At 34.5% G+C, this 24,292-nt stretch overlaps 1 protein-coding gene across 5 annotated transcripts in view; it reads right to left on the bottom strand.

The window, feature by feature from the left end:
* LOC580410 (FYVE, RhoGEF and PH domain-containing protein 4) overlaps nucleotides 1-24,292 on the bottom strand; it is a 56,889-nt gene that overhangs the window by 6,699 nt on the left and 25,898 nt on the right. For all 5 annotated transcript variants that reach the window (XM_030972996.1, XM_030972998.1, XM_030972997.1 and 2 more), the window contains 12 exons: nucleotides 22,320-23,149; nucleotides 18,041-18,160; nucleotides 14,823-14,971; nucleotides 9,156-9,312; nucleotides 8,317-8,404; nucleotides 7,718-7,768; nucleotides 6,233-6,291; nucleotides 3,471-3,620; nucleotides 2,376-2,471; nucleotides 1,282-1,386; nucleotides 662-739; nucleotides 109-240 (listed from right to left, as the gene is read on the bottom strand). In XM_030972996.1, coding sequence (XP_030828856.1) covers nucleotides 109-240; nucleotides 662-739; nucleotides 1,282-1,386; nucleotides 2,376-2,471; nucleotides 3,471-3,620; nucleotides 6,233-6,291; nucleotides 7,718-7,768; nucleotides 8,317-8,404; nucleotides 9,156-9,312; nucleotides 14,823-14,971; nucleotides 18,041-18,160; nucleotides 22,320-23,149 — 2,015 coding nt within the window. The remainder of the gene's footprint in view (nucleotides 1-108; nucleotides 241-661; nucleotides 740-1,281; nucleotides 1,387-2,375; nucleotides 2,472-3,470; nucleotides 3,621-6,232; nucleotides 6,292-7,717; nucleotides 7,769-8,316; nucleotides 8,405-9,155; nucleotides 9,313-14,822; nucleotides 14,972-18,040; nucleotides 18,161-22,319; nucleotides 23,150-24,292) is intronic.

Raw genomic sequence — 24,292 nt, 5'->3', positions numbered from 1 at the left:
TAGATATGGATAGGTACAATGGATAGATATATAAATGGAGAAATATATATGAAAAGATAGATGGATAGATAGATTGATATATGGATAGATAGACAGATAGACACTTACGGCACCACATGCTCTACAATGGTGTCTTCTCCTTGTGAAGTTGAAATCCAGGCCACATTTCATACACATTGTAGTTTCATCATCCTTCACTAAGTTTGGTTGTGTCTCTCCGAGAGTTTTAGCATAGTCATCCTGTAAAAAAAAAATTATTCAATAAACTCTCCATCAGTTTAACACATAGTGATATGTTAGAACATCAAATATAAGTATTTCTATGATTTCAGTGATAGATCCGGGGGGGGGAGGTGGGTGTTTCAGAACTCAATCTTGCTCTCTCATAATCAAAGGCCTTCTCCACACATGAAGAGACAATATGCCCAAAACCATAAACAAAAACAAACAAAACAAAACAAGAAACATAAACCATGCAGCAAAATAAAATTACATGAATATACTACACTCTACATATCTATATTTTGTAACACAGAGAACGGGAATATGTGTAGAGGACTTTGTTGCATGCAGCTTTCCCCCTAATACATATAATTGTTCTTATTTTGCCTCGTTGTTTTCATGTTTTCCAGTATCAATATTGATCATGCCCTATACTTACATCTCTCTCAGAGAGTGTGGTGCTTGTCTTGAAGGAATCCTTTTTCCTCACCATTTCCTTGATAGCTTCTAGTAGCACCTGGCAAAAGAAGAAGATATGTTATTCATTAGGTTACCAAAATTATACGTCACTTCTATACAGTATACACAAAACATTCCAAGATTATATGCCACAAATATCTTGAAATATGTATGCATAACATGTATGAATTGTCTATCTAAAAAGCCTTCATTTAACAGGATTAGGGATTACTTTATATTTCAGCCATTTCCCTCAGTTTTCCAAGTATTGCTTACTTGAATCATCTACAGGTATTGCTGCATATTTTACACCATTTGCAAACCTTCAGAGACCTTCCATTATGGGATGTACCGGTATAGCATAATCTAATCTGGAAAGTATACCAAACATGTATTGGCCTCCCTGATCTCTAATGATTCTATTCACAATACTGTCAGAACAATGCGCCAATTTATCCTTTGGAAATTCCTGAGAATGCATTTTGATTAGGATTTTTTAAATTTTTTTTTACTAATGTCTCTTCAAGAACCTCAAATCATCAATACATTCATGAATCTATGAGATGAATATAAGTAGAATTGAGTTTTATATATACTCACAGCCATCCATTCCTCTTTCTGCTCGTCAGTGTTAGTTTCAAACTCCAGAGACTTGGGAGATCTTTCCAGTCTAAACCTTGTTGTACATGTATTACCATCAAGAAGCTGCAGTAAAAATAAAGAACAGAGAACACCTGCTTTAGCAATCATCTGCATAGAAAGACTTCCTGTCTATAAATACAGCATTAATTCTGTTTCCTTTAAGCAATGTTCTCATTCAATCATGCACTATAACAAATAACCTGTAGGAACACCACCCGCACATAAAGACTCCTTCTTTCTTGTGCCCTATGTACGGGATTCACTTTACTTGCAGGGACTTGGTTCATTTATTTCTAATTTGATGTTTAATAGAGTGATTTGATTTCATAAATCAATTATGAATACCTCATTACAATTTTACTAGTGATTTATGAAGGTTTATGCACATTTCTATTCTTACAGGTATTGTGTCTATTACATTCAAGAGACTGATTAATGAGAAGAATGAAGATGTTCGGCAGACTCGATCTACTTGGTCATTGCCAATTTAACATTCAAAGGCAAAAACTTGTAACTGTTTAATCTTTATAACTTGTGATGTTTGAAAGTTAGGTGAAGAAGTGAAATGCTACTCACTCGATCTTCTGCAGTCTAATTGAACTTGAATTACAAAATCATATTTCTATATAGTTCATTTAATATCAAGAAACCACTATAATGAAACATGTATCTTCAAACAAGTGGATGTATTAGTACACTATACAGGGAAATATATGGAGAGTTTTTATAATATACTTACATTAAACTTTTCTCCATGGTTACATTAGCTGATCTCCTTTCTTACACCTCAAACTTGTTTTTCACTTAAAGTCCATTGCAATTGAATATCCAAGCTATCTTGTATTTACTTCCCCCTTGCGAATGCATATAAAAGTGCACCAGAATGTCAAATGTGGCAAGCATTTCCTGCTATTGATACAATCCCATTTGCCAACTGGCAATTACTACATACCAGACAACTGACTGCCTTCCTGATCGATTATGCTTTCAAAGACAAAAAGGACATTTATTTTACGTTGATGCACAGAGAATATGGTGGTCATATGACTTACTTTGACTCCATCAATGTCGATCTTGTCTTTGACTTTGTAGCTGACGGACCCGGTGATTTGACGCTTTTGAGTGCAGCACAGCAGGATGTCATTAAACTATAGGAATCAACCAGAAAAAATTAAGTTTGGACAAATAATGATATGATAAAACATATTAATAGAACAATAAAATCAGAGATAAAAACTTGAATTGAGTTATAAAACCGTAACCTTAGCAATACATCTATAACACAAAAAGAACCATAAAATTCAGCAATAAAACCGTACATATTAGTATATTCTGTATAGCTACAATTTTACATACAATGTCTGTATTATTAAAAGATCATTACTTCACTTTTAAAGTTACATCACTTTGGGTTTACCCCTGAAATCCAGGGCAGTCATTAAGGGGTTTATTTATTTCCTTATCTTGCCGGAAAAGAATGCATGTAGAAATAAGTACAGGGAAATATTATGAACAAGGAAATAAAAGAGAGAAAGCAATGTTTATGCTAAGAACACTGCTTATAAATTGTGAGTGTATTAACACTGCAGGAACAGGGATGTTTTAAAGTGATCCAACTCTGTAAGAACCCTTGTGATTTAAATTGACAACACACAGTTATCCACGCAAGTTCACTACAAAAAAAATCTTAGTTACATGTATTTGCCTTCATCTTCAACACCTAATTGTCTTTAGTCTCTTCATTTGCTATTGCTTAAATAATAAAGGAAGGTGGATAAATAAGCATTATAAGTAAAACATTTACCCCTGAAAGCACTAAATTTTAAAAAGTTTGTTTGTAAACTTGGAGGAAAATAGTGGTAAAAAGAAGCTAGAGAGAGGGTTGGGAGGAATTGACATTATGCTCCAGCGAAATTTATCTATTTTGTAAAAAATATAGGGTTGAAGGTGAGTTTCATATTTAGGTTTTAGGTTAGGTTTGCAGTTAGTATTACAGTTACAGTTATGGTAGGTAAAGTGTTTGATCAAGGATTGAAGTTAAGAATCCAATTAGTGTAGGAAATGATTATCAAAGCAGGAGCATGTGTCATAGCAATTAAGAGTTTGGAAGAAAGGTGAAATAGACAGAGTTAGAAGAAGGGTCTTACCAAGAAGAGATATCTGTCTAATAAGTCTCCGCTCCTAGCCGCTACTCTTGTGATCTTGCCTTCCTTGAGCAACCTCCTACTAGGATCTATGATGGTCTCTCCGTTGAAATCTATCTTCTCGTTCAGCTTCATCAGCTTAGCAAAGTGATCCTGCATGTCAAGAAAACAGTGAATATTATTAACAATAATAATGTTTGATTACTGCAAACATTAGAGAAATATAAAAGACATTGTGAGAGTGGTACAAAGGATAATAGAAAACACAAAATAATATGGATGCTTGTTATATTTGTGACCAGTATGTACCTATATCATTTAACAGATAGTATACTATACAAAAATATATCTTCTCGTTTAGCTGTACTAGCTAAAGCAAAGTGATCCTGTAAAATCTTTGAATGAATTTACAGTAGAATGGTATGGTTCTTTAAATAATTGCATGTACTTCCCTTGGAGCCAAGGAAAATATTTATCTCATCTAACTTAATTAAACTGTTTTAAATTTTTACTGATTTGTACTAAATTACCCATGCCCATGAGCCCTCCCCCCCTTCCCCTCCTCCCTCCCATGGTTTCTCCTCTTCTGGTGTTGAATATAACAGACAGTATCTGTATATACGTACACCATCCTAAACTCATCTGCCCTACATAGCTGAGATTCTCTGAAAAAATGAAGTCATTAGTCATGTCCGCTTTAAGCCCCCCTCCAGGTCCTCTTTTACACTCTAAATTTAGCTAGCCAAGCGAGAAACGTTAATATTCTTACTCTTCTTATCACTCCAACAAAAAGGATTTAAAAACAAGGATGAAGAAAAAAAGACAATGAAAGGAAGAAGCAGTTATCCAATTACCTCCATGTCAGCTCTGTTTTATCAATCACAGAATTCCTTCCTTCCTTCCCCTTAAAAATAATTTGAAAATGCAGGGCCATCGAGACAAAACAAATATTGTAACAAAGGTCTCAATTTTCCAACATTCAATGTCGAAGTAATGCCAATAACCCTGTCGCTAAAATTTAAATCTTTTCTGATAAATAGCTGTACTAATTTCTTTGCCTCCATTAACAAAAACGTTCACACAATCAACATTCAAAATCATTATCCAACTGCATCTGCATAAGGTATTATACAGATTTTGGAGTACAATACCAGTTATGTAGAGAAATGAAGTATAAAAGTCTGCTTAATTTTCAGTTGTGAATGTGTCCATTCTATTTGTGAGTCAAGACAGGGTGTCAAGCAGTTGAAAGATGAATTAGATTAGCCTTACTGGCTACGCACAGCAGAACCTATAGAGGATCGTTGTAAAATATCTGTGCAATATTTCACACCATTCTTCCACTAATCTAAGCTTTAAGCAGTATTTTGGATGTTGATTTGATTTAAATTGAATTTTGTCAACATTTTGATTCAATTCATATTATTTCAGAGCTCTATGCTACAGTTTGTCATTGTTTGTCAACTGCGCCCTGTCTCTCTCTCACTTTCACTCTCTGTCCGCTCTCTCACCTATCAACAAGATACATGTAATATCTATAACTTGATGTTCTTTACAAATGGATTGATATATGGATTTGTCAATGTGAAGGTGAGATTCAATGGAAACAATTTAAATTTTAAGTAAATTTCATTGTTTTTTCATCAGAGGTATTTTTTAAAGTTTTCCACAGCTTAATCAATGATTGCTTCACTATTTTACTGCCCCTAAACTGAGTTAACATCTGCTCAGTTCTAACAATGATTACTTTATCACTGGGGATGACTATTTTGACATCATCCATCAGTCAATCATTCAATCCAACAAATGTTTGTAACATTACGCCACATTCCAACAAGCAATGCCACAAATTAGTTGCTGATGTTCCACAGCACCTCTCCCTCTCTCTCTCTCTCTCACCCCAACCTTTTCTTCTCTTTCTACGGTCCCTCGTCAAACCCCCCAGGCCCCCTGGCATTTCCTTTGAAGGGGGAAACTCCCTATTTCCTCTGCCTGGAACAAGAAAGAGAGGACAGAGCAAGTAGGGTTCTCCGGATGCCAGTTTCAGTAGACGTTAACATTAATGCTTTCCTCCTGCCTGTTCCATATGGCTAGATCAATCCTTGCCTGCACCTTCCCTCAAATGACAAGATAATTTATAGTTTTCACGCATTTTGGGGGGTTGAAAAGTAGCCTAATTCATTTAAATACATGAATAATGTCTGAGGTAAGTTTAATTGGATGACTTAACAAAAAAAGAAAAAAGTATGAGTCATCTGTTTGGAGCCAGAAGGACATTAACCTATGTGTAAAAGCATACAAGTTAAATGCTCTTGCAGCTCTACACAGAAAATGTACTCATTGCGTATAAAAAGAAAATGGGAATTTTGAAATGAGCGTGCATGTAATCAAAATATAAAAGAAGAAGAAAAAACAGAGTCTGGAATCATTTTCCACTTGTCATTATAGACCTCGTATTTGTGTCTTGCTCACTTCCTTATAATGTGGTCACACAATGGCTTGTAATAAGAAACCGAGACAAGTTTGATTACCAGTAGTAAACGAGTTAGACCATATTGAGAGAGATAGTTGTGACACATGCATCTAAACGTACGGGAGATGGGTCGTTAAATCATGTTGTTTCAAATAGTTCCCTAGCTCTCACATACGATCTCTATGAGAGGGAACTATTTTGGAGCCTAATGAAATGCCTGACCAATCAGAAGCAACTTCCTGTAACGTAACTATCTCTCTCAAGGAGCTATGAACCGAGTCAATCAACTAACCATTGTCTGCATCGTATCATTAGAATGGTGCGCTGCTTTGGAAATCAGACCGAGAGCCCCTGAAAAATAAGCGGGAAATAATCAAAACCATAAGAAGATATGCCAATACAAAGCTATTCCAAGACTTTAAGCATAATAATTTGGAGAATACACAGGTATTTACGTGACACTTTTAATGATAATGATATAAAAGTGCAATTCATATACAGTTGTATCATGACATGAAATAGAGAAATGAGAAATCAATGAACTTCGATTTGTGTTTCCTATTAATTGAGATAAAGATGTCTGATAAAAATATATGAGGAATAATAACATATTTCCTCATTATAATCAATCCCATTCACTTAACATTTAAAATTGCTCTTCTTTTTTTTCTTTATATCTTTTTTTAATTCAGCATATCACTATTCAAATTATTAATTTGAGATTCCCAAATGCAACAAAACTAAAATATATTTGAAATACTTAAATGTTTGTTATCACATAGTTGGGAAAAAACTAAAAATATGTGGACATGGCATATATGTCAACTAATTCCCTACCATCTTGAAATGAGCTGGAAGGAATTAGAGCCTTCATATATCTTTGTACCCTTTAATACTTGTATGAAAACATCCCTGTTCATCTTCACAAAAATTGACCTAGGGTTCTTGACCAGCAATATAGTCATAATTAGTCACTCAGCATATATTCTATAATTTTTTGTCTCACTAGGTTCCCACAATAATTACTTCTTTTTAAATATTTATCATTTTGTCTCACTCTCAGTTTCCTAGAGTTGGTGTACAGCTTGAGCTGAGCCAAGTCATTGTATTACTAAGCAAAAAAGCAGTAGAAATGATCACAAGCTGATAGCTACTGTGTGTAAACATGTGTTCAGTTCCTTGACAGTATATCACAGGATTTATGGGACTCTCAAGCAGGTTAACAACGGATATATAGTAAATTCTATTGAAGTCCCCATGGTACACAGCTCTAAGAATAGCAATGATTTATGTTAGATATTCCAAAAATATGATTTTATTGTCCCCTTCAGACCATTGTGACTTTATCAGATAGATTTTCCAGATTGTGATTATTTCTGGCATCAAACGATGATTTTTATTTTTTGGGCCAATGCATGCAGAATACAACACAGAGGGGAAAATGACCGTCAAAAACCAACTTCAAAGATTTAAAAAAAGTATTCCGTTGAGAGAAGCAGCATGTCCGATATATTTTGACACATAGCAGCTAGGTCACAACCTCTATGGCAACAACGGAGGTAATGAGTTACGCAACATTCAAGGAACTGTCCTTCATGATGTAAAGATGGGGATTAATTATTTAAGCTATGCGATGACCGGCTGGCCCAAGCTTACCCATTTTTAATCCCTAGGATTTCTCTTGCACTTTTCATGAGGAATACATAAACACATATCTTTTAAAAAAGCAAACATCTAGCAAGATTTCACTTTAATAGTACCACGAGAAATAACTTACTCTCTGCATCTGTTCTATCCACAGATTCCGCTGGTAGCTTCTTGAGGTATTCTGAAATTAAAAAGAAATAGATGTTTGATATTTAAATTACTTGATCACATTTTCTCTCTTAAAGTGAAGATCTGCCCAATAACCTTTTTTTTTAATTTCATAGAATTTAACAAATGTATAAATTATTAAATTCCATGTAGCCATCTAATTTACTAGCAGTAATGATAAGAAATTGCCAAGATAAACCTTATCACTTTAACATAAATATCATCAGCTTTTCAGTTAGGCATACAAATTGAACCAAATTAAATACCATTGATTAAAAGCTCTAGTGGTTGTGATATGTGTATTTGCACTGTACATTGTTTGATGAAATTGTTTTTATCATTTTACAATGTTCCTTTCCAATAATGGGCATATTGCATGATAGGTACTTTTTACTTACCACACATCCAGTTGTTTTTTGAGAAACCTATAAGACAGGAATCTTTAGTATAATCTACTGAGTGTATACACAGTCATTCTTACTTATTAAACCTAACCCTGGGGGTACATCAACATCATAAATTAAATGTTATATACAACTCAAAGATTAATTGCATTCCTACCTTTGAGTAAGAGTTCATATCTGGGTATTCTCTGTACAGGTTCCAGCATGTGATGCTGAAGAGTGAGAAACATGCAAATAGGCTTTTTCTGAAAAGAAAAAAAGAAGAAGAATTTTTAGATAATTACATCTTATTGATGAGGTATTAAATCAATGGGAAAGGCCATTCAAATTAATCAAAGGACAATCAGTTTATGTATTCAATTCAATCACTTATAGTCTCATTAATAAATGTAAAACTGCAAATATAAGGTCCGAATTGAGGCATGAAAATCAATCCAAATCTTATTCAAAATCATTTCTATTCATGATATTTTGACAAGGAGGTACCATTTGCACAAGGAGAGTGATGTGACAGTATTTAAATCTAAACAGGAAATTATTTCTGTTCATCATACCAACACATTTTTTTCTTCTTTTTAAAAATATAATTATTGTAAAGGCATCGTTACTTCATGTCAAACAAAAGAAGTTGACAAATCATCATATGAGAATGGCATTGAAGAGAGCCATAACTTAAGTTTTTCAACTGCACTCATCAGAGTAAAACGCAAGAATGAAACAGAAAGCCGAAATCAAACAATATAAACGGAAACTAAAAGGAAACAAGGCGCAAATATAACGAGTGCTGATTGGCTGTCAAAGGTAACGGTAACTTAGGCTTATGCCAGCCGTTTATAACGGGAAATCGCTAGAATCATGATATAATTTAGAATCTACTGTAGCTGAAGCATGACTTACATGAATCTTCATCCAGACTCTCCATAGAGACAGGGATATTCAGAAGATGGGTCATAAACATTACCACACAACATATATCAAGTGTTTTAAATCAGGTACCTGAATTTCTTGTAGTAATGATGCAAAGCTTGGTATCTTGACCATCCACGTGTTGAGGCATTTGACAGCTTTGTCAAAGTTGCCTACATAGTCCGTGTAGAGCTTGAGGAAAGGTGATAGTCTGACCAGGATGTCTCCGAGACAGGGATTCTTCTCCCTGGAATCAAACAAAAATGCGAGAAGACGACTTTAAACTCACTGCCCATTATTATCAATCTTCTGTAGGAAATTAGGAGTGGTCAACAGATTTCCCTGAATTACTTAATTTCAGGCAAGACTTCCCTGATTTCTTCACAAGACAGAAATTACTGAATGGTGGACTGTATCTGAATATATTATGCCAGAGGGATAGGAAAAAAATAATTCTGGTTTACACAATTTAATTCAATTTTCCTTGATGTGCTTTGACGTGAAAAAAAAAATCAAATGAAAATTGAATATGTAAACATCTTCTGATAGATGAATGTAGTACCGGTAAGTTGAAATCAACTCTTCTTAATACTTTAATATCTTGCAAATTCAATTAACCCCTTGTGATTGAAAAGCAACCTAAAAGAGGTTGAGTATAATTTTTCACTAAGTACACGCAAATTTGACCTAGTGATATACACATGTTAGTCCACTGGATATTTTATTGTTTTCCTATCTGATATTATCATCCCAACAAATAACCAGACCTGTGGCAAATAAGAATCCCATGATAGATTTCCAAGTATTGGAATACAGAAATAACACCAGCATCTTGACGCCCTGTCCCCTGTTAGGTGCATGTGTCATCGCTCTATGGCTGTTGCGGTTTCTTTTCAGCCATGGATACTGCTAAATAAGGTTAAATTGTTCTTCCTTCTTCTCTCCTTAATATAAATCTTGGAGGGAATCCATCAATCATATCCATTTCCCATCATTCCACCACTGGCTTTGGTGTGACTTGTGTGCCTCTAATGCCCACTTCATGCAGACCACCAAAATTATTGTATGGCTCTACAAAAATTGTATACATATAAAATAAGTAATTTTTTTCTTTCTATTCTCAATATTGTATGATCGTTCGTATGTGTCTCCTTAGATCAAGATAGTTATGTAAAGTTCCTTAATTAAATTAAAATTAAATTATGTTCTTTCATTAACAAGGGCCAGGTCTTCATCTGTGCAACCCGTTCCGCCGCATGTCATTGTTGTATAGCAAGATATTTGTAATTGTTTTGTAATGAATATGAATATATGAATATACATATATGTCTTTTTTGTTTTGTTTGTTATAGTATGTTTTTTTATATTTATATTTAATTGTATGTTAATGGGCCCCATTTACAAGCTTTGCTTCTCAGGGGTCTATAGCCTGTCACCATGTTATAATTGTACCAGTATATATACCAATGTGATTGTAAATTGTTTTTAATGATTGGCTGAATAAATTGAATTGAATTGAATTGTATAACAAAACATTGTACAGTGAAACATTTTGAATGAAAACTTGATAATGAATCAGGGTCCGGTGATTGTCTGAATGATGTATCACATGATATCTGGGCATTGATGAATCGCCATGTCAACTAACCTCTTCAAATCTAGATTGTTTATATGATCTTGCTATCTAGTGTGTATGCCCCTTTCACTGTGCGAAGATTCTTTATATGAATCTGATCGGGTTATAAGTATCCCTTCCGATCACAATCGTTCACAAGCTTGGCTGTACCTTGATTGGAGTAAATTGCAGAGGCTCAGGCTAATTAAGGGTCCAACATTACAGTCACCATGCAATAGGGCTATTCTTAAAGTAAGAGCTATTCTTCAATTAAAAGTGATTATGAGGCAGCCATTATAGTTTATGAGTTAATTTGCATCAGCTCACCATTCATCATTGTGATTGATGGAAATAATACAAACAGAAAATTAAACCCTAACATTTGAACATAAATGTATCCAATGGGAAAGTAACATTTATATGGAGGCACTGGTTTCAGCAGCGTATCTAACAAGTCATTAGGAACATATGAGTGAGGAAAATAAAAGGTGAACATTAATAGTAAAAAACTGTCATTTTCACCTTAAAAAATGAAGCAACAAAAAGAGTGAGTGGACATCAAAATGAATAAAAAAATATTGAATATGTTCCCTTAGTGTTTATGAGATTTTTGAAAGTTATAATCAATTCCCTATGTTATTTGTAATGCTGTGATTCATTGCACAGCTTGTTTGACTAAAAAGAGTCAGAGTTTGGCTCCAAAGAGATTAATTGATAAAATGGGGTGGAAATACAATTCATTTTTAAACTCCCTCCTCTAATTAAGTCCATATTAGACTCCTAATTTATCAAATCTCATTTCCTGTTTCCACATCAAAACACCTAACGCAATTACCGCTATTTAATAAATGTATTGAATAAATCTATGTGTGACATGCATGACTTAAGTGAATATTTCAGTGACAACAGAATTGGAGAAAAACTGGACTTTGTACTAGACATATTGAAGAAGACACACTATGCATTATCATGTAGAGATGTTGCATATAGTGGCATGTATTAGAATGTGAATATTTTCAGGTTAGTTTGTATAAATACAAAGCTGAGGAAAATAGAGACTGAAGTTCCTGGTTCATGGTTTCAATTAAATCATTAAAGATCATAATCTAAGAGATGTATGTTTATAAACCACTTTTGACAAGACTGATTGACAATAATTTTGTTTAAATATTTGCACAATATGTGATAATTTTATAATATCATGACCTTTTATATTTGCACATATCTAATGAGTTGTCTGCACAGATGGCTATAAAATCCAATCATATACCGTACACTCTCAAATAAAAGCCACGTGAGAGAACATGTTCCCACTATTACAAATTATAATTCTTTTAATGCATGACATAGTTCCTTGATGTGCTGAAATGTCATGAGATACCATCTGTTTTTCATGGCATGTTCTGAAAGCAGAATTGTTGAAATGCATGTGCATGATTTATTTTCCTAAGAGGGGGGGGGGGGGGGGGAGGTGGTAGACAGCCATGCTCAAATCAATATCACAACATTTTTTAATCTGGGAGGAGGTAATATCATATACCTTAGGATCATATGATAACATTTTATGTGCACCATAGAGAGAAAAACATGTTGTTTTTAAGTTGAAAATAAGAGCAAGTTGGGTTCAGGAAAAAAATAATCAGGATGTCTAGCTACTGGAACAGGAAGTCCAACAACTGTCACGCAGGGCCCAATTCAGGTACCAAACACCAGTCTTAAAGGGACAAATTCTGTTGAGGGAAATAATTTACTCTTTGTGATGAGAATGAAATAGGTAAAAACTATACTGGGAAATAATGTCAGGAAATTGTTTAAATACGAAATCTACAAATCATAAAGAATCCATCATAAAAACAAATAATTACAATTTTAAAGTTCCTAATCACACATACATTGAAAAACATTTCAACAATCTCATATTTAAGAATCCATAACATTAGGAAACGGAATAGAATAAAAGAAGTAAATATGAAGCTTAGATTGTATTCCTTTCCGCAATACAGGATTCCCAAAACACAACAATTTACTTTCAGCATTCACCTCATCTAAATGCTGAACTTTCACCTCTGAAAAAATAATATGTTTTCCATAAAGTTTAAAATGAACTTATCTGTATATCTTTCTGTTTGATAATAGCTTGTATGTCAAAGAACTTTGATATACAACCCAAAACTGTGCACTAATTAATATAATGTTTGACCTGCAGTTTCCTCATAAAGCACATTTTAATTCACCTCTGGAAAAATTGAGTAAACTGAAGTATCCATCACTATTGTTACAACAAGTTCTTTACAATACCCTTTTGAACCCATATCTCCTAATATTCTTGTTTTCTCAAACACAGTACACAATTCCCCTTGATCAGATATAGATTCAGACACAGACAAAATCGTTTGCATTCATGCTGTTCAATCATCGAACCTCAGGTCGTTATCATATTAATCTATGCCCAACACCTTAGCAATTCATACTGTGCAGTATGATATTTCCAAAACAAAACAATTACTGGCTTACATTAATCTAACAGTAAGGGTGAGTTGTAATTAGTTTTATAATGAATCCTGGCAGAGATATGCATGTTTATAAAGGAAGTTTTCAATAATCTAAGTTAATTAGGTAAGTTATTCATGAAATGAGAGCAACATAGGGAACATGGGAAAGGTATCGTAAGACTATCACCTACATGCTGCAAAAAGAATACCTTGACATACATAAGAATTTGTTTTTCTTCAAATTTTGAAATTGCTATTTGCTTATTTAATATTCCTTTGTTAAGGATGTCTAAAAATCTATTGTGAAAGAATTTATTTTTAGCTGAAGATAAGTGTGAGAACCAATTGTACACAGTATGATATGTCTGATATAATTTCTGTTTATTTTTAATGTCCCTAAACAGGTTATGAAATACAAATGAAAAGAAAAATAGAGCATGCCGATCTTTATGACACAAACAAGTACTTGATTAATGCTTTGTGGCAGCTCTAGTATCTGACTAATATACATGTATTCACGTGTTGGCATGTAATTCTTGAGCTTCATTGTTGCTTTTTTCTGTCTTTATATATGATCGCATAACTTGAAACACTCGAACAGACTTCCTAACAAAGATCTATCAACAGGAATGGGTTGCGTGTATGAAACCACTTGCAGCAATTGAAAGAGTTATTGTAAATTCATATATTATGATAGAAAAACACAAAGAAAGAATAATACTTAAGAAATTAGATGGGACATTATGAAAGTCACTCGACTTAAAGCATTAAACATTTTTCCATGTTTCCAAAGGTGACAATATATCATAAAATAGAATATAATTTTTTTGAAAACAAAATTATTCTTCTAAACATTCCTTACTGACATATTTGACATTGTTTTCTCTTAAAAGTGTGAGCCTGAACAAAAATGTACTAATTTCTTGCTGAATTCAAAGTGATCAAGTACATAGGCACATTACTAGCTCAACTAGCCTGATATTTAAAAATAATGTTCTTCTATATTGGACCGCCTGCCAAATATTTGAACTTTCCATTGTGAGTCAGCCATTTTGTAGGTCATGTGGAAAATCAGTCTGGAAATGTCCTAGCTTTGAATGAACCAGGAAAAGTAGAATAACAGAAGATTCACTGCTGCCATGATAGTTAGGTAACTTTGCTTGACAAACAATGCATCAATTTATTTTTTAATTAGTGATGAGGTTCATCAACTTTCATATGGGGCAGCATGGCTGATACACATTGCACAGCCTCAGAAATTCTATTTTGAAGTGCTCTACTCTGTCATATTTCATTTATGTTGTTACTTAGTAACTTGTCTTCATAATTGTACTTCAAAATAAGAACCTCCAAATAATTTATGAATCTTTCCTGTTGCCTTGAAAATGGTTTAGAAGTTAACTGTGGATGATGATCATAAAGCATTAAATATTTCCTCTGTTGAGTTTTTGAAATCCAAGATTTACCGAAGAAAGCTCACATCTTTGGTAAAGAGTCTGCAAGCAGACAAGCACAAAGTTGCAGCGCACATAGTTATTCTCTTCTCTTACTGATTTTCAACCCTCAGGAGAATACCATTCTTGTACACATTATTCAGACAATGCTTAATACATTATAAAAAATGGATTAAAAACATTGATTATGTCTCACCATTCCTCCATCCTATCTTCAAGTTGTGTGAGTAAGAACTTTTTGTGGAACTCATAGATGGTACTGATGTTGGAGAAGATGATGTTGATGACATCGTTGGGGAACCATTTGTGTTTGCTGTTTCCAGACCTTATCTTCTGTTCGAACACCTATATGATAGAAAAAAGTATACAAATTGTTCATCATGATAATTCTTTGAAGAAGAAAAAAAAGCTCATGGACCATTTCTCTATAAGGTCTCCGACAGCATATTTTCATGAGTAATTTTGTTGCCATGTCCCAAACAGGCAGCTCTATATATGCTAAGGGTTGTTCCCAAGCATGTTCATGCATACATTTGGTCATGTGACAAATACATGTTAATATCCCCAGTACCAGTAACATGAATCTGCAGCAAAACTGATACAGCAATGTCGCTCCCGCAAGAGTTTGTCCTTGTTAGAAAATCAACCTTCAAAACATAATGAAGAATCTTCTATATCATATCTTGGAAATGGAATCACTTAGCAGTGCAGTAAAACCAACTGATAATTTCATTAAACTACAATATACATTACATGTTTTAAAAGTTTTCTCATCTAATGATATTTGTATGAACCTCCATCAGATGTCCTCATGCCCCCCTTCCCCCTCTCTCTCCCTCTCTTCTATTCTCTTCGTTTTTAAATTCAAATCGATAGCGTTTTTTTTTAATTCAGAAAGAGAGAGCTAAATAAATTAACCAACATCTTTTGGTTATAACAAGCCACAGGCTCTCATTAATGACTGACAAATGTAATCCAACACCACACATGATGAAAACATGTTTACTGCTATGTGGCCAATGTTCTGAAACAGAGACACCTTTCAGCATGGATTACCGGTAGAGAAGATAATGTTGAGCTGATTACAAAACCCTGTGGCAATAATTCTAACCACTTGGTTATCATCCCTACCCACTGTCACAGCTCTCTCTCTCTTCAAGTTCAGAATTATACGATATATTCCCATGATAGTGCTTATTTGGGGGTTTCTGACGTAGTTTCTGTCATTGACCAGATGTTAACCTCACAGAAAAAGATGAGGGCACTGCAGACACTACCACAAAGTTCTGTAGTAACCCTTTGATAATTAGACATGCTCTATTACCACTAACCCATACCATGAGGGGAATTTGAGCGGGAGTTATATACAGCTACTAGCAATAGATCAACTTTAACAAGGTTTGCTTCTGATTGTGATCTATTCCAGGTATTCCCATCATACAATTTACTTTCCACATTAACATAAAGAAATTTCCTTTTTTTTTGCTTTCTGCAGCAAATACGCAATTTTTTTCCTCTCATCGTCGTATTTTGCAGTTTTGCTTACGCAGTTTTGGTTGTAGCATTCAGTGGCCTAAAAATCCACACCAGAATATTGGATTCAGTTACTGAATTAAAGCATGTCCTGTACGTACTTAGTTGGTGACATGCTAAGTTGTCTGATACATTTTGTCAGGAAATACTGGATATCGGACTAAGCATCTTGCTAGAAGGAGAGAAAGCCGGAGAAGTTGTGGTTTCAGTATCTGTCAGGAACCTCTCACACTTTTTTGGTTTTTACGGTTGGTTTGGAAACGTGATTGAACAAGTCTGATTCTAGAAGACAAAGAATTTCTCAATACAAAAAGGGACCACAATTCTAGGAATGCTGAATAAAAATAAAATCATTACTTAACAAGCTTTCAAATTTCATTATAATTATAACAAAGATGAGTGGAGAGAACATTGAAAGTTCAGACCAGATGATGGGGGTGGTGGAGATGCTAGGTAGTTCAGCCAGGTCACTCCATTCAGGCAGGGGTAGTGAATAGTGAGCTGAAGGGTTGGAAGTATAGTTTGCAAACACAAGGTCTTGTCAGTCTGAAATGGAACAGAAGGTCTGAACTTCAAGACTATGTAGACTGCACTCCATTGGCCCTGCACTGTAGCTGCCATAGACAAACCAGTTAGGCTAGGCTCAAGTCTTTAAGGGATTTGTTTGGGTGCAAAATAGAGTATGTGCGTGCAGACTACTAACTGTTTTACAATCGACAAAGGCCATAATCTTAACTCTGACGTAAAACTGCATCAAGGAATAAAGACAAGGAGACCTGAATGCTGATTGTAACATAGTTTTAAAGATGACATCATTGCTTTTTTTAGCATCACGCCTGAGGACTCTATTGGTAATTAGGAGGGGCAAACGCTTGGCACACACAATGTGCGGAAAACTTAGAATGCATTTTATTACCTTCACCACGACCCCTAATTTACTGGCACAGGCACGGAAAGACGTATGCTTGGTTTCAAAACGTCACAACATTTTCCTATTGAATTGAAACCATTTCCCCTGACTTAAACCACCTTAAATATTATGGTAATAGTTCTAAATTTTGCCAATCTAGGCAATAATGAGAATATTCTTTTGTCAAATGGTATTATTCACTCAGTTTAGTTGTGTTTATTATCAACCATATCTGGAAGTTTGCTGATTTTGTTAATTACATGTATATAACTAAAAAAGGGCAAAACCTCTGAAATTTGTCATTTTAAGAATAAGCTACTTAATGCACACATAAAATTGTTGTGAAGAGTTATTATAACGAATTGGCTTTTGATTTGAATATGAAGATGTTATCATTCATCTGTGAGGTTGTTTGATAAAAAACAAACTTTTAACTTTCTCTTTTGTTGTTCTCTGACACAGATGATTGACTTGCTATTGGTGCTTTGTTTATTCTACCGGTAAATCAGGACTACAAATATTGCACAATGAAGACAAATATTACAAGAAGGTTTTCATTTTCACTTCTGTAAATCACACCACGACTATCTTAAGAGATCACTCATTGTGGACATTTATTATGACCCAATGATTTATGTTTAACAAACCAAGAACAATTGAAATTATTTTTTAAATGCTTCTTTGTTCAATGTCTACACTGGTAAAAGAGTCAATAATTGATGTTAAAATGGTATTTTCCAATTTATCAAGATCACAATAAATTATGTACAACTCTGTCCTGCATACATAAGAATCATTAATGAATAAAAACAAAAAATTAAATTAATATGTCAACAAATAAATAAAAAATGAATGAACAAATATATATATATAAATATAAAATAAAACCAGTCAATCAATAGACATGTCTGTATATCAATCATAACAGACTTATACTAAATTGGCAACAGAAGTTGAGATTTTGTTCTTACCTTGTGCAATAAATGCAACCTGTCCACATACTGTCTCTCTGACGTCAGCACTTCATAGGCCACTTTGTGACTCTGATTGATAAAGGTGATGGTTTCCGCTGGTCTTTCCGCTGGTCTTTCCTGCAATGGGAAGTCAAGAATCATTATCTCATCTTGCGTGCCTCATATTTACCCAGCCAAGGAGCACTATTTATAGTGAAAATCTTCTCTTTCCTATCCTACACTGTCTTACAAATCATTAGAAAGGAACTGTAACCATGTGATACCATTTTACAGTTCACTTTCATATCTTATTCATAGTATATCTTTAGCAATCATAATCATTTAATGGAAATAAGGTGAAGGTATTCTGAAGCAGAAGGTAGTAATAAAATGCATTACCATGTATTTCTTGATCATAAATTAAATCTGCAACGTTTTTTTTTTAAATTTCATCAGTACGTGGTTTTCCTATATCATTCACCAACAAACAAATTAATTAAAATACTCCTTATCTACCCTCACTGTTCAACTTCTATGATTTATTTATATTCTTACTTATCACCATTGCCATGACATTTATAGGCTTGGGTGTTATATCTTGTTTTCTCCATAGCAACAGGTCCTCAACAGCAACAGGTCAATATAATACCTTTAAATGTTATTGAGTCTACAGGAAATACCCCTGTTTTCAGTGACCTTACAAACATTGAGATGATATTATATCTCTAACTTGAAAAATGTCTTGTCTATTTTTCTTACACTTTACCAGGTCTGCTATGAATGCTCCTAAATGAATTACTTCACCATCTATTACAACCATTACAAACTTATTCAGGATGTATGATCAAAACCTTTCATGGATTTCTCAGAACTCTTCTCCTTGAAGATTTCATTCTCACATTTAAATAAAAGTATACAAAAAAAAACTTCATAATATAATAATAATAATAATAATAATAATAACTAGAAATTTAATTCGTCACGAAGACGAATAAGGTGGTCTGTTTTCAAGTCTTATAATAGATTATAATATTTACTATATTGAAAAAGGGAGAAGTTATATCGACATGTAAACAATGATGATTATGATGATGATGATCATGATGATGTTGATGAGGATGATTATCATCAATATGATAATGATGATGATCATGGTCATGAGCGTGATTCTGACATCTTATCGGAAAAATGAGGAATGATTTAGATAACATATGGTCTCAGCGACAACATACTAAAATTTAGGAGAAAACTGTTGAATAACAACCGAGATACTGGTCAAAACACATTGTCATGCAGATTCATGTTTTGAAATAAGTGACCTCCCATAGACATAACACGCAAATATGACAAATTATGCATTGTCGCCTTTAATCGAATATTTTACAATGATGACGTCATCCAAATGAAAAATAAATGGCAAATTTCTGGTAGAAAATTATCTCAGCTACAACATATCAAAATCTGGGAGAAGATCGATGACCGATAAGTGAGATAATCTCAATTAAACAAAGACAAAAATGACGTCATCAACAAAATACATTTTGTTGAGGTTAGATGGCAATATGTTGACTTTGTTACACTTTGTACGAGTCAGGGTGGTATGAAATCATATCTCCAACTCATGCTTTCTCCAACTATGATATAAAAATTGGGGGTCGATGGACTATCTGAAGAGCTATTTCGATTTATAAAGTAGCATGTTTTTGATCAAATTTACATTATATTGCCCATAGCAGCACGCGCGGAATTTGAACTTTGACGCGCGCTCACGGCCTTATGAAAGGTCAAGAGTGACTGAAATTAATGTAAATTGTCATTTACGGTAAGAGGAATCTAAATCATGTAAACATATTGAATTTGACCTTTTCCGCGCGTTATGAGCGCGCGCACCGCGCGCGGGGACAAGTACGGACGGAAAATTTTGAAATGCTTAAAATGACCTGATTCGTACTCTTGTTTAATAGTTAAGTGATTTTGAGCAATTTTAAATTTTGACGCGCACATACGCGCGCGTCATGACCTTTATGTGACCTTTGATGACATGACTTGTTGACCCTTGACCTGAAGTATATGTGATATGAATATGAATGACCTTTGCCTAGGCATCATGAAGATATGATGGATAACGTGATTTCACAAAATGGCGCCTGGATGACGTCACGATGACCTGATGACATTGAAAAGGTTACTGTCACGTCTCATGACAATGACCTATGACTGTGTCAAAATTGAAAGAAATTAACACAACCGATCTTGAGTTAACCGATGAACAAAAAACGGGGAGAAATAAAAATAAATAATAATAATAAATAAATAAATAAATAAAGAAAGAAAATTCTGACGAAAACAATAGGTGATCTGTTTTCAACAGACCACCTAATAATAATAATAGCCTAATAGTCCACTCCAAATTTTATTAAACCGAAACGGAAATTCTTTTTGCCCAATTGATCGTGAGACCGGCAGCCACTGAGCAGCGCCAGATCGACGTTGCTCTATCCCTTATTGTTGAACGCCAAACAAGGTAGCAACAACTCCCATCTTTTAACGTCTTTTGGTATGACGCGGCCGGGGTTGAACCCACAACCTCCCGGTTGTGCAGCGGACGCTCTACTGACTAAGCCAACACTCCGGTAAAGGAAGAAGTGTCGTAGTTGAGTGGTTTGAGCACTTGACTTGACACTAATGTCCTTTGGCAAGGCATTAATCTTCATTTGCCACACTCAACCCAGGTGAGGTAAAAGGGTACCTGGCAGAAATTAATTCCTTGAAATGCTGCTAGTCTAAGGCCTGGGTAATAGAATTTCTATATAGAAGGTGCTATATAAATGCCTATATTATTATTATTATTATTATTATTATTATTATTATAATTATTATTATTATTATTATTAGGTCATATTTGAAAGGATGTTTCCTCTAACATAGATAGTAGATACTCCAAATTTTAAAGACAGAACATATATTTTATTTGGGGGAGGGGAATGAGGTTATCATTCTTGTTAAATGTTTACAGACAATGAGAAATATAACATCATGGACCTTTAATACTGACTAACCTCTTTCTGTGTGTATTGTCTTTTTTTTCTTACAATGGAGCATGTTGATAAATTCGTCCTTGTTTTCACGAAGTGACGGTAGTGAGAATAATCGTAACGCAAAGTGAATGCAATTTTTTTTCACTACCGTCACTTCGTGAAAACAGCGACGAATTCATGTGATAATGTTAAACACATATAAGAAATTGACAAAACATTACAATACACCATGTGCATAAGGAAAGACATGTCTGGCTTTACATGCCAAATGCCGTGAACCATATGTCCCACTTCAAACAATTATCCATTGTTATTTCTAAAATCTTCACACATAACAGAAACCAGTAAGTAAATGATCAAGCTATGCTAGTTTTCCTTTGTGTACGGACTAGTGCACTTTAAGATTATACTGCCTTCATGTAAAATAAGTATTACATTTTGACATATTATATTTACATGTAAAATTTACTACATGTACATGAACAAAACAATCATAAAAAATAATGACATAAAATGAAATAAATAATTGTATGTTGTTTACATATTAACTTGTATTACTGTACCAACATTCCTTAATTTCTTATATTTTTACTATAAAGATTTACTGTATGAACCTTGGGCACTCTGATACAGACTCCATTATTCAATCATACTCTTCTTTAAGTATTCAGGAAGAGTGTTTGGAAAAGCTTTGATCACCTAAGCTGTAAGTCCATGGTGAACTTATTTATACAGAGCTTTGCTTATAAAGGTGCAGTTCTACTGTCAACAGAATTACCATTCCAGATCAAACACTTAAAGAGAGGTGGTGATACATGTATATTCTATTACTTTCTTTCAATGAATTCTGTGAGTTTCACATACAACATCCTTATTACCGTACACAATGGTTACCTTGACATTTTGCCCAAAAGAAAGACTTCTTTCTATTTTGCAATCAAATTATCATTATACTATTTGCTAAAAAGAAAACAAAATATTGTAAGGAATGATTGCATTTTTAATTTAGTATCTTCTCTACAAAACCGGAATATTAAAAGTCTATTTCTCAGTTTTCATGAAAATAGAGAAAGAAGTCAACATTGTCTTAAATAATTTACAAATTATTGTTAAGTAAATCTACATTTTGTCTGCTAAGTGCCAGAATAGTATTAAACCCATATCATTTTGCATTGAGTTGATGCTCCGCTAGCTCTCAGCAAATTGTGTTATAATCTACCAAAGTACCGGTAATGAAAAAAGCTGAAGATTTGACTTACCTTTGACTCAAACTCTTCTTCACTAGGATCAGGATCAGAATCTGTAAATTCCCCACTATACGTACTACCATCCTCAACATAGTCTGAGTCTATTGACCCTGTCTTGTCTAATGGGTCCTTGAATCCACTGGGCATTGAGGCCCCTCTAGAGGATCTCCTGTGTTCAATCGTGATAGAAATCCCTGAATCGGAACTTAATTTTGATGAGTCTTGCCCTGAAGAGTTTCTTTGGATATCTAGTTTGTTGGGCGAGAGACTCGATGCAGAGTTCTTCCCACCCCTTCTATCCTTTTGCCCTTTACCCGTTACTGTAGTCCTGTCTGATTCATGAAGGTCCACAACAGCATAATGTTTGTCACCGTTGTTCATATTCTCATTCGATTCAGATCTTCTCCTAAAAAAAAGCTTGCTAACCCCCTTGGCTCCTCCACTGCTGCTCAAACTACCAGAGGTAGGACTGAGAGGATCAATGGACTTCATACAACTGATCGGCTTCGCCATTTCTGGTTTCATACCCAAGAACCGCTCAAGGTTTTTGCTCTTTGGCTTTGGCGAAAAAGTTGCAGGATCCTCAAAGCACACCTGGTCGTACGTCCTTTGGTCTTGAGAAAGATTGTTGACTCTCCTTGTTGCATCAAAGGAAGCACCTATGCTCCTTGCCCCTGTCAGTGGCAGCTTGCTTTGTACCTTCGGGCAAGTTGTGGTTGTGGTAGTGGTGGTGGTGTTGGTGGAGGCTTTACTTGATGAAGAGATGCCCTGTTTATTGTTATTCAACTTGTGAGCCAGATGCGTAGGTTTCCTAGGAACTGGCGGTTTGTTTCTTCTGGAATCTGAACAAAATAATAAAACAAATTTAATGCAGAAGATATTGGAATAAAATTAAACCAAATTGAATCAGAACAATGAGGTGCACTTCCAGTTGGCATGCTGTAATCAGGGGTTAATATCTATGGATGTCATCCAAATCAATTTTGGAATTTCTTTCTTGAGGACCTCTTTAACATTCTGGACATTTTAGGAAGAAATACTTTATGCAGTTAACATGGCCCCCAGAATGAGAGCCTTAGTCTTAGAAGATATAGCACTTGACCATATATGCCACATACATGTATCTATAAGTCGATGTTCAGGAAACAACATATACTTTACTTTCAGACATACACTCATGGTATAATTGACCCAATAAAAGACGAGTCTTTTACAAATACACAAACATGAGAACAATAAAGATAGTTTTACTTGAATACACATCAAACCTGTAAGGAATACAAGTCATCATGGAAGATTTTTCACTGCAAACATAAATGTGTATAATGTTGTGACTGAACCATGTATCATTGATTATATTTAATCAGGGCATCATGATCAGAGCTACCCTCGTAGCTCATTAACCTCTTGATGATTAATCTTCAAAATACTTAAACGGTCTTCAGCAGGTTACTAGGCCATATACTGTACTTCATTCACACACTAGCACATCAAGATATAATGCATGCACACTCCACACCAACAACCAAGAGTTCTCTAGCTTGTGTTTCCTCAAGCTGCCATCAATTAAAAAATACACTTACCAATATTATTTTCCTACACAAAGGCACACATTACAACACATATCCTCTGTGACTGATTCTGCATAGTACGTCTTAACAAAAGACACATGACAGCTTTCCTGCTCAAAAGGCCATAGGATATGGTCCCTAAAGCAGACTTGCAAATCAGAAACCAATGGAGTGCCACGCAAAATAACTTTTCAATTCTGCTATGAGAGAAAGGTCAGGCACACTACACACCGAGGAAAGTCAAGGCGGCAGTGGAAAATATATCAGATTGGAGAGCATCCGTCTCAAACCTTTTTACCACATGTTGTGTGCACTTGGCCGTATTAAAGGAAGAGAGCAGTAAAGCTAAGAAAAATACAAATGACGAGGCGTGAACCTAATTAATATATGTAGGTGTAAGCCAATGGTTTTAGA

The sequence above is a fragment of the Strongylocentrotus purpuratus genome, unplaced genomic scaffold (assembly GCF_000002235.5).
Source record: "Strongylocentrotus purpuratus isolate Spur 01 unplaced genomic scaffold, Spur_5.0 spur5_scaffold_6, whole genome shotgun sequence".
Lineage (NCBI taxonomy): Eukaryota > Metazoa > Echinodermata > Echinoidea > Camarodonta > Strongylocentrotidae > Strongylocentrotus > Strongylocentrotus purpuratus.
Note: the sequence above shows the minus strand (reverse complement) of the source record. Positions and strands in the feature narration are given on the sequence as shown.